The 12387-nt window shown below is 33.7% G+C and overlaps 1 protein-coding gene across 2 annotated transcripts in view; it reads left to right on the top strand.

The window, feature by feature from the left end:
• LOC115268599 (neuronal acetylcholine receptor subunit alpha-7-like) overlaps positions 1 to 12387 on the top strand; it is a 437921-nt gene that overhangs the window by 264584 nt on the left and 160950 nt on the right. For both annotated transcript variants that reach the window (XM_062849461.1, XM_062849462.1), the window contains exon 5: positions 12116 to 12225. In XM_062849461.1, the coding sequence (XP_062705445.1) occupies positions 12116 to 12225 (110 nt within the window). The remainder of the gene's footprint in view (positions 1 to 12115; positions 12226 to 12387) is intronic.

The following is a 12387-nucleotide window of genomic DNA, read 5'->3' on the forward strand; positions in this document are numbered from 1 at the left end:
TGGCCTGCTTACTCTCACGCGAAATTTGACGTTTGAGCGGTGCCGACACCGCTCAAACGTCAAATTTCGCGTGAGAGTAAGCAGGCCAGAATAAATTCGTGCAGTGGACCATGCTCATTAAAACATGTTGCTTTGTTTTTTCTGCGATCCAATCAATCGTCAGTGATGACTGCAAAGCTTTGTTGCATTCTACGAAGCAAAATTTTCTTTTTACGCATGGTTAGTAAAAAATGTTTGACATTTGTTTATTTTGTTTCATTCTACAAAGCGGGAGCTAAAATCTACGAATGAGCAAGTTTAGCGTCTGTCGGATTCGTGATTTCGTACATGGTACAACTCTATTTGTACTGTTTCAGCATGGTGGTACGAATGGACCGTACATTTTACGCAAATTGCTTCCAATTTACGAAAACTGGTTTTACGAAGCATATTCGTTGAGGTTTAACGAAAGAATATTCTGAGTGTATCGAAAGAAATTGCTTAAGGAACCTTTAGAGGGCTTCATAAAAAAATCTGTAAAAAGTATTCGAAACTCTGAATGAATACCGGAAAAAAAACCTTGGGAGAAAGTCCGTGTAAAGTTCTCAAAAACACTAAGAGACACTGGAAGGAACCTTCCACGGTAAATTTCGTAAATTTCACGAGAATCTTTGAGAAATGCCCCTGGAGTAACGCTAAATGGGAATTAATGATTGGAGGATCTAGGAAGAAGTCAACGTGAGGGATCTTGTTTGTGATACTGAGAAAAAAAAATCCGGAATGAACTTCTGGAGAAAAAACAGGAAAAACTTTTAAAAGATCCTTAGAAAAACTTTAGTAGAACTCTTAGGAATAATCCCTGTAAAAATTATGCGAGAAATCGTTCGATAGCCTTTGGGAGACATCGTGGAAAAAAAAACTTGAGAATTGTGGAAAATGATTTAAGGGTAATCTCGATAGAAACTCTTGAAGGAATCCTGCGACAGCACCTGACAAATATCCTGTGAGAAAATTCTGTAGAAATCCCTGGCAAAACTCAGGGAAAATTCCCAGAAAAAAACACAGGTGAAATCTTGCAAGGAACTATGAACCACGACTCCGTGCGACCGCCAATATGGCATCGAAAGCCAAGTTGTCAAAAGCAACCTCGATATTTAAGAATACAATCAAATAAGTTTACTTTTGAGTGAATCATAAGCAACTTGGTTAAAAGAGTTACAGTGTACTTACCAGATTGGTAGGCATGTTAGTTCACATGAAGAGGCCCGTTGACCAGATGAACATGTCATCTCATGTTTTATGTCCCAATCAAAATCACTAATGCTTACTTCTCATCACAAATACGCAACCTCAAAAGCTCAAATTGCTTCCCTTTGAATCACAAATAGAAATCATTACCTGAAATTAATTTCATCCAAGCCAAGTACCCCTCCCCCCCCCCCCCTCACTCACCAACTTTAGCACAATCCATTTAGTATTCGTTTTTTTTTCCCAGAATTTTTCGCTCTTTGTAAAAAGTCACCGACGAGAAAGAACAGCCCAAACTTTGCTCCATCGCCGTCGTCGTCGAGGCTGAAGCTCGGCACCGTCGATAGTGGAAGCCAGGGCAGGGGTGGGACTGGCGAAGTTCCGAACAATGGAGAACAATATTCAAAAGAATCACAATCTCCTTCCCGATCAAGAGTTGAAACGAACCTTATTCCTTATTCTACCTCGTCGCCCTCCCCCCACCCTTCAACAACAGAATTGCTCGTTTACTTGGTGTTCTTTTCCTGCCGACTACTGTGCATCTAGTTGTGCTGTGCGCGCCACCATCTAGCTACGACCTACGACGGCGTCGCACTTGGTTTTAGGTAACGCTACGTATGTATCGTCTGGAACTTTATTGCTTTTTGAAAAGAATAAGCCAACTTCTTCTGCCTTCGTCTCACGAAGACGACGGCGACGACGACGACGACGAGGACGATTCCGAATCCAGAATGTGCTTTCAATCTTCCGCTCTCGCAAAATTCCGGGAAATGGGAGCTCACACCATTTCCAGCTCTCCGTAGTCCAAGCCGGAGATCGGAGGTCGGAACAAACTTTTCCTCTTCTACCAGCTGTAGGGATGGTATCTAAAGCTGTAAGGAAATGCTAATGGGGAGGCATTTGGATTTAAATGCTTTGGGTTTATTTTTTTTTGCTGTCCCGAATTGTGGGCAGGTCGATTTGTCACACTACTGCTGGGGAGGAATGTCGTCTGGACGCTTTTTTCCCCAGTGCCAGTGTACGAAGGTACTTGATGTTTTCAGACCTTGTTGGAGGATGATCTTTGTACAATTGGCAGGTATAACTGATTGGCGAAATGGCAAATGTCCTTCCTTTTTCGGTTGATTGCAGTGAAAATTGGTTGGATCGGCAACTCGGTGCTGGGTGTTGGAAAGTTTGTTGCTTGCTCAGCTTTTTTTTTCTGGCTTAGATAGAACTTTTAGGCCAACTTTCAAGGAAGGGTCTAACAAATACGCCAGTGAGAACGATGTCGTTTGATTACATTTAAATGTCGTTAATATTATTCGATTTGAATCATTCGATTGCCACTTTACCCCGGAAAGATTCAATGTTTCCACCTGGTGTTGATAGAAGAGCAAGGTGGGGCTAGAGGTAGGGTTTGTTTCCGTTTGTCAAACTTTCTTCGTTTCTAATGAATACACTAGTTTACAAAATAAAACGAAAGTCGTGAACTTCTGTCAACGACCAAAATTTTTTAAGCATAATTTAGCGCTGATTTCGAAACCGTGATTCGAAAAATTTAAAGTAGAACAGTTTTTGAGTTTTAGTTCAATATCGAGTTTTACAAATTTTTAAAATATGGAATTTAATAAAATTCAAACATCTTGCGTTTTGTTCAACCAATTTGAAATCTTTTTCCATAAATTAAAAGCTGAATTTTCGATCATCTGAATGCAGGTTTTGCGTCAGATTGATGAAATTCAAGATATTGGCGAGTTTTGGTGACGATCTTCTTAAATTTTAGCAAATTTCCAAAAATATATAAAGAAATATTTTTTTTTTTTCAATAAAAAACCATTCAAAAATTCTTTCTCAACGTTTATTTGAAATATTATATGTAGGCGAGTTACAGTAAAAAATTCAGCTCAATCGGAGCATTGATTACGGAGAATGAGATGTGTGAAGTGAGCGACTTTGCTTAAAAATAGAACAGAAATCGATTTCAATTAATCAACCTTGTATGAAAAGTCGAAAAAAATTCCGCTATACTGTATTTTTTTCCTTCACGTTTTCGAACTCAGGGCATGATTCTGCACCAAAAACGATCATCAGCTTACCGGGTTCAAAAATGCTGTAAACTAGTGTAATCTGTATTATTTGAATGGTATTCAAAGTTTTAACAGTTTCTAAGCTATGTGTGCACTGGAAGCATTCACTAAACTAATGCATTCAAATAGATTTTTTTTTATTAAAAAAAAATGATCCGTGAAGCGGAAGTGGTTGAAAATGCTTCAATAACTACGCGCCTCCATGTGTTTTTCAGTCTACTTGGAATCTACAACGAAATCAATAGTGTTTTCGTGGACTCACCAGGCCTGGCTTCTTGAAATTTTCTCTTTAAACATTTCTTTGCACCAATTCCTTAAATTCTCAACTATTTAGAGGATGCTTGCTCCAGCAAAGTTTAAAACTTCCGATTTTTTTCAGTTTTTTTGGAACATTTCTTTGAATACTTTTTAGAAATTCCATGGAAAGTTTTTTCGTAAATTGCTCTTTAAGGCGAAACTGGAAGCATTTTCTCATTTTTTTGGTTTTTGATTTTTTGTTAAATAACGAAGCAATATTTTCAAAATCGGTTTTCGTACACATGTAGAGCATCGATCAAGGTATCTCCTGATTTTTTTTCCTGGTGGAAAATGTTTTTCGTTTTTGCAGAAACCATTTTTTATGAAATTTTGTTTAAAAATGGTTTCTGCAAAAACGAAAAACATTTTCCACCAGGAAAAAAATCAGGAGATACCTTGATCTATACTCTACATGTGCACGAAAACCGATTTTGAAAATATTGCTTCGTTATTTAATAAAAAATCAAAAAGCTCAAAAACCAAAAAGTGAGAAAATGGATCCAGTTCCGCCTTCAACTGCTTTTATTGGTAATTGATTTAGCAATATCCATTGAAAAATCTTCGGAAACTCCTTTAAGAACACAATCTGAAATTTATTTATGAATTTATTTGTTATTATTTTCAGGAATTATCGCGCATTTCATTTGAAAACTTCAGCGGAAATTTATTAAAAAGTTTCTTCGGGCAACTGTTTAGTTTTTCTCCAAAAACTTTTTCAAGAATTTCTTCAAAAAATAAAAAAAATAAAAAAAATATGGAACTTTTTGGTTTTTTTTGGGAATAGGACGCAATCAGGAAGTACTAGATTTGTAGTAATGAGCTGAATTTTTGTATGGTGAGAAGGTGAATTCACCGTTTCTGCAATGAAATGGTGCGAACAGCGTGGGTATTATGATTCCTGGCCTAATTTAATGCTGTTGGAGCAAAACTTTAGGCAACAGTGTTGATGTTTTCTTCATTTCTTGCAATGTAAACAATACAGTTACCCAAAGTTTTGCTCAAACAGCATTAAATTAGGCAAGGAATCATAATACCCACGCTTTTCGCACCATTTCATTGCAGAAACGAAGAATTCAGCTTCTCACCATATAAAAATTCAGCTCATTACTATAATTCTAGTACTACACCGAACGTGTCCTATTCATTTTTGAACACGGATAGTAATAGCTGTATCTCCATCTCCACAAAATGGAGTGTAATTTGGTTCAAAACAGGCTGAGTTAAAATAAATAAATGAATCAGGTGTGATTCCTATGTGATAATTTCTTCATCATCTCATTTTTGAAATTGTTTCGGCAATTTTTTAGCAATTCCTTATAAATTCTCTCTGCATTTTTTTAAATTTGTCTATCGGATCATATCTTAAGCATTTCTTTCGATTTTTCTTCCGAGTATTCGTTCAGTACTTATTTTGGTAACTTAATCGAAATTTCCTTTTTCTGACATTTTTTTTTAAATTATCTTCGGCATTTTTTGAGAATGTCTTCTTTGGAATTCCTTTCGGTAATTTTTTTTATAAATTTCTTCGAAAATTACTGTGGAAAATATTTTGGAAATATCATTGGGGATTGGGGGATTGGGGATCTGGCGATTTAGTTTTGATTTATTTCGGTAATTCCTCTGAAGTGATTGCTGTAACAAATATTTTTTGAGCTTCTCCGGATTTTTAGGGAATGCATTCAGCATGTTTTCGTGGATTCCTTTAGTATTTTTCTCTGATTATCTTCGGCATTATCTTGGAAATGGATCATGCAATCCTTTCGACATGTTTTCGAGATGTTTTTTAGTATTTTTTGGGAATTCCTTTCAGCAATGCCTTTGAGAATCCATTCGTAAATTGTTTCTGAAACCTTTGTTTGGCAACTCTTTTGGTTTCACTTTTGAGAAAATTATTTGATAATTACCTTGAAAATGATGGGATATCGATATTTTTTGTTTTTGCGCGGGTGTAGTTTTATAACCTCATCAATCTTGAACCTATTGACTTGATTTTTTGAGCATGGATAGTATTAGCTGTGGATTCTTGTGTACAAAATTTAATGTGATTTGGTTCAAAATAGAGTGAGTTATAATAAACAAATTATCCCTGCAAAAAAAAAAAATTCTTGACCATTTCAATTTTGAAACTCTTTCGGAAATTTCTTGGAAATTTCTTCGATAAGTCTCTGCATTTTTCTATTATTTCTCGGACCAAATCTTTAGGATTTGTTTCGATTTTTCTTTCTTCTTTCTTTCTTTCTTTCTTTCTTTATTTGTTTAGTAATTATTTCGGTAATTCATTTGGAATTTCCTTTTACTGACAATTTTTATGATATTTTTTCTCACCAATTTTTCATATCTTTCAAATTTCCTTCGTTAATCCGTTTGAGAATTTCTTCGATAACTCCTTTGGAAAATCTCTCAAAAATGACGTTGGGGATGAATCCAGCATTTTTTTTTTGTTTTTTTTATTTTTTTATTATGCGTATTTTAACTTAAGCTAGTTCTACACTCATCCGACATTATTATTTTTCCTTTTTAAAGTATATTCGATAATTCCTTTAAGATTGATTGTAGTTGTTATATTGTGAGCATTCTCTGCATTTTTTTTTTTTGTTATCGATAAGACTACATCTTTAATTTTTTTTTCGATTTTCCTTTCGAGTATTAGTTCAGTGATTGTTTTTGAATTTCTTCCTCAATGCCTTTGGGAATCCCTCCGGTAATTGATTTTTGGTATTTTTCTGCAATTCCGTCGTTGTTCATTTAAAATTTCTCAAATAATGTCGTTGAATTCCCTTCGACAGTTTATTTGAGGATTTTTTTTAGAAATTCTCTTATAAACTCCGTTGGGGATCAATCCGGCAATTTATTTCTATAGTAATTCCTTTAATATTTACTTTAGTTATTTCATCGTTAGTTCTTCCAGTGACTGTTTGAAAGCTCAAAATAATAAGTTATGGTATTTCTAAGGAAAGCAAACAATACCAGAAAAATTTACAGGGGCTTTGTTGAACGAACTTCCAAACAAAACACTGAACAAATGTCCTACTCAACACCCTAGGATTGAAGAAGAAGCCTCCAAAAGAGTGTCCAAAAATTTCTCAAGCAATTGGAAAGAACTTGCCTAAGGATTTTCCAAAAAAAATTGCCGTAGGAACTCTAAAATAAATTTGTGAAGAGGTTCTCAAAGTCTTTACTGAAGCACTTCGTGCACGTATTGAATAAAATTATATCCAAAATCAATTTTCACAAGATTTTCCGAAAAAGTTCAATGGAATTTTCCAAGGAATTGAGAAGTCTATTTAAATTATCCCTGATTGATTTCATTTAATGTTTTTGGAAATGATTAATAATTAATTTTCCATACTTTTCTACTTAATGAAGTGAGCCACCTTTACAAACGATCGCTCAATGTTATCTACTTTAGATGACTGAAAGCTTGTAGTAGTAAAGAAGAAGGAAGATAAATAAATTTTTGGTCATCACTGAAAAAAAAAACATTTAAAAAAAAAAATTATAAACTTAATGGTAATCTTAGCAACGACAAGACGAATCAATTTAAAAAAAATGGTAAAACAGTTTCCAAAAAAAGGAAAAAAATGTCCAAAACCAAATTTCAAAAGAAATTGTCAAATGCAGTCTAAGAAAAAAATAAGACCCATAGATCAAACAAAAAGACAAGCCAAACGTTTGTGAGCGCACTTTGAATAGAATTGTTTTCTCTGTAAGAATTGACATTTTCCCGAGAAACTTTGAAAAAGACATTATTCAGAACGACGCTATTAGCTCATATTGGTGGCTCATGCGAGCAGCACCTCAACTAACATTTCTGCTGTTCAAGAGTTTAAGGGAGTTTTCTTCAAAAAGCGTTTGTTCCATAAGCTGTTTTGCAGCTACTTCTGTTAGTAACGACTGATTTCGTAAGAAAATTTTCTGCAGGCTTCCTGTAAGAATTTCCAAACGTATACTCACCGAATTTCCTACACCAATTTCGGATTTTTAAATAAATCTCTGGAGTAATTCCTCAATGCATTCATGCAAGATTTTGTTAAATCCCTGGTTAAGCTGTTGAAGATTTTCAGAAAATAATCTCATGCAAGTTTTCTTGAGGAATTTATTTAAAAATTCTGGACTGCTTCTGAATGGTAGATTTTCTAAAGGAGTTAAAAGAGAGAAATAGGATAAATCGTTGAAGGTTTTTCTTAAAAAAAAAATAAATATAAATTAATTAAAAACTGTGAAGTAATTGCATAACGAATTACTGGATGATATTCTTAAGAAATTCGTGGTTAAATTTTCAAGGGATATTATGTGAGAATTTCATTATTTCGTAAGGAATCCCAGGGTGATCTTTCGAAGGAACCGTTTGTGAAATTCCTGAAATAAGCCGTGGAAGATCAACAGGAGTAACAGGAACAGGAGTAATAGGACTACTGGTCTGATTTAAAAAAAAAAAAATCATGGAAGACTATCTTACATCAGCAAGCTTGAATATTTTTTTTAATTTAAGAAAATTTCTGCAGAAACTTCCTAAATAACTCTAAGAGAATTTTTGAATAAATCCATTGAAGCGTTTAATTAAAAATCCTTCAAAAGTTTTCGAAGAAAAATTGGAAAAAGAAATAAAGTTTCTGGAGGAATTTCTGAAAAAAAAATCATGGGAGAATTCTGCAGCAGTACTTGTGAGTTTTTTTAAATAAGTATTTGTAAAAACTGTTGAGTAACCCCTTTTATTTTTTTTTTGAAAAAAAATCGCTATTGGATTTTGGGAAGCAATCACTGAATGAAATTTCCAAATTGATCACTGAGAGATTTCTGGAAGAATCCTTAAAGACATTTTTTGATGAAATCTCTGACGGAATTTCTAAAAGATATTTCGGATGATTTTCTGAAAAAAAAAACCGCCGTTAAAAAATCAGAAAAAAATCCTCAAGGGTTCTCCAAACGATTTTCTGAAATACCGTAGGGAAAAAAAATCTCAAGGATTTTCCAAACAATTCCTGCATAAATTTTTGAGTTAATAACTTGAGAAATTTTACAAAAAAAAATTGCAGGGAAATTTTTGAATTTACAAGCAAATTTTTGTTGAATATTTTTTTGCGAAATTTATAAATAAAATATAAAAATTGTAACTTCCAGAACAATTTCTGAAAAATGTTTCCAAATGAGTCTTTGAAAGATTCCCTGAAAGAATACCTGATAAAAATCTTGTCAAAATTTCTGAAAGTATCCCAGAACAAGCTTTTTTGAAAAAATCCCAAAATAAATCTGATTGAAACTCTAAAGTATTTGCTAAAATCTAAATAAATCCCCGAAGAAATGGCTGTGTACAAATTTTTTAAGGATTTTTCAAAGATACTGCTTTAAAAAAATGATTGAGGATTTTCTGAAGCAATCCATGCAGGATTTTCTTTAGTCTCCTTTGTTAAGGTTTTCTAGGAATCCCTGGAGAATTTCCGAATAAAACGGTTAAAGGTTTTTGTTAATAATCTGAAAGGGAATTCCTGGAGGATTAATTTCAGAAACTTTGGAATGAATCGCTGCAGGCTTTTCGTAAGGAATTTTCAGAAGATTATCTTTGAAAACACTGGAAACTTTGCAAAGGAATTCCTGGAAAATGTTTTGAAGGAATATCTTGATGGTAAAGTAAAAAAAAAAAATCGTCAGATAATCTGGTTGTGGGTTCTCCTGGTTCTAAGTATTATTTGTTAAACGTTTAGGTTTCTTCATTTTTTTTCTGAAAAAAACTTAAGAGGTTAGTTTTTCCAGTTTGATCATGAAAATGTTCTGTGTTAGAAATTGAGGAAAATTGATTGAATTTTGCTTTTGAATTATGTTTGACCATTATAACAAGACGTATTTTCCTATGTTTTATACCTTGACCATCATTCCAGTTCACGTGAATGAAACATTATAACATTTAAGGCGAAACTGGATGCGTTTCGGTTTTCAGAAACCGTTATTTTATTTCAAAATTTACATTTTTAAGGTTTTTGTAAAACTGGAAAACATTTTTCACCAGGGAAAAAATCAGAAGATTCTTGATTTTCTCTCCTAATATGTATGGTAACCGGGTTTGAAAATATTGCTTCGTTATCCAATAAAAAGAAATAAAAAACAAAAAAAGGAAAAATCTATCTTCGTATAAAGTGAGGTTATGTCATATTCATTGGATTTGTTGAAAACAAAATGGATTGTTGTTGAAGCATTGCATCTCAAATCTTTGCAAAAACTTCGCAAAAAACACTGCGACTATGGGAAAATTATTGAATATAATTTGATAAAAAAATTCTTGAATAAGTTTTCGTTTATGCGGGTAAATTTGCATGTACATTACAATACAATGCGTGTGGGTTTTTTTTTATAAAATTCTTATAAACAATACTTAGGCAATATGTGGTATACTTTTTCAAGAAACTTGTGCCGAAATACATCTTCATAGCGCTTTAAAAGAACATTTGCATTGCAAATTTTATATAAAGCTGAATCCCTCAACGCATTCTAGTAACCTCTTCAAAAGTCGTGTACAAAGCTTCCTCATAACTTTAACCTCTATAAATTTCAGTGTTTTTTATGTGTCCGTCGAAGTTAACTGTAATAACGCCTGAAGCTCTATTGTGTATCGTCTCTATGTTTCCACAGGATAAAATTCAAGAAGGTGTTTTGTTATTTTTTTCATACTTTAAAAACTCAATATCAGAATACACTTGGATAAGAGTTACCAAAGACAGTAATTTTGAAGAATCCTCTGGAAAAACATCATAATCAATATTTTTAGTCCTGCAACATTTTCGATGATAAAAGAATGATTTGTTTTCTTTTTTTTACTCAAAACAAATCCATGCATAGATTTGCTTAGAATCGTGTCGATTCCATGAATTTTTTTCAAGAATTCTCAATAAAACATTTTTTGTTTCTTTTTGCCAGGAGCATTGCAAAGCGTTTTTACTAAGACTTGTCAAAAAATAAAAAAATAGTAAATTCCTAGCCAGATCGTCTTTAAAAAGTTTTATAAAGACAATTAGCCCGTTACAAATATTTATTTCACTTTTTGTCCCACCATTCTTTGGCTGGTCAAGGGGGGGGGGGGGATAAAAATAATAAAAACTCATCGGATTTGTTAAATAATTTTTAGCAAGACCTGATATGTTGATAAATATTTTTTTGTCTGCCCCCTGAAAATGCTAAATCTTGCCCAAACTTTTTGAAGGGGGGAGGGGGAGACAAAAAGTCAAAATAAAATTAGCATCGGCCTTATTTTGGAAGGAAATAGATTTTGGCATCAGAATTATTATCAGGAATTCATTTATTACTTACTAGTTTTGTTTTAAAATACGATTTATTTTATCTCAAATTATTAAATGGTCCAATAGACTATCATTATAAGTTTTCAGGAGTTCTCATATAAGTTCTATCAAAAACGTTGACTGGTATTTACAGGAAATGTCTAAGAAGTTATCCAAAAACCTCTGTACTACGCACTATGAACCAGAAGTTTATAATTCTTGACTAAAATTGATAAAAAAAAGCTGCCGTTCCTTTCCCCTAAATGTTTTTGTTAAGGAGTGTAAAAATAAAAATCGACAACATATGCATAAACCATCGTTACAATCAATATTCAAAATTTAACTAAAATTCTGTACAATGCAAAATATTATTTGGCTTAGTCACCCTGCTGAAATTCACGATGAAAACAAAAACTAAGGAAATATGCAGTAAAACTCAGAACCGACAGCGACAGCATTTCATCACCCCTCGTATAGCCTAAAAATAAACGACAAGACAATGCCATGCCAACCATCAACTCCAAAGAAACGCTACAACTCAAACTCGGATCAGGAAAAATCCATCACCCTACAAAAATATTGCATCAATAATTCATTGCTGATTTAGGGCTTTCCATCACTTCCTGGGGCCACACTGCTGAGTTGTCTGAAATCGTAGGTGAAACAATCTTGTCTCTTATAGTGGCAGTGCCAAAAAGAGGGCTCATCGATTTGAATATTGGGGTGACCTTTTTCGGAGTTTGTCCAGTTCCTGGAATGGAAATCATCCTTAATCTTCTCAGACGGGGGGTTTGAGCCACATCGCAAAAAGTATTCAGGAAATCGTTTATTGTGATTGATAGGAAATGGTCAGATGGACGGAATTCCCACGATGATGTAATACGTAACCAATAGGGTAATGGGGACATTTACTATATTCTTAACCATGTTTTATCTCTCTTTTTCAGTGTTTGTGAGTTTTTTCTTAATACGATATGTGTGTATGTCATTGAATTAAATATGTTTCTTTTTCTCTTCTTCTATTTCCCCACCTTCACCTCATCTTGCGTCGTCGTAAAACAACCAAAAAACCGTTACAAATCAACCCAAAACCAAACCCGTTTGTATGCGAAACTCAAACTTAAACTCCTTCACTTGCATCGACACCAAATACCAACCTCGTACAACCAATATAAAAAACTCAACCCTCACTCCTCTTGAATGACCCCCGCCCTCTCAAAACCATATGTAACCAAACTCCAAAACCAAACAAAGGAATGGAATGATATGAACTTAAGGTGGAACATATCGGACTATGGTGGTGTCAAAGATCTACGAATACCACCGCATCGAATTTGGAAACCAGATGTTTTGATGTACAACAGGTTGTTATTCATTCTTACCTAAATAAAAAAGCTACAACTAACAATCCTAAACACAAACGCTAAACTATCGCTTGAACAGACTTTAAACACACTACAAATTCGCTACAGACTAAACACAGACTGCGAACGAAACACACAAAAGCACACTCACACGCAGAAACA

This window comes from Aedes albopictus, chromosome 2 (genome assembly GCF_035046485.1).
Source record: "Aedes albopictus strain Foshan chromosome 2, AalbF5, whole genome shotgun sequence".
Classification (NCBI taxonomy): Eukaryota; Metazoa; Arthropoda; class Insecta; order Diptera; family Culicidae; genus Aedes; species Aedes albopictus.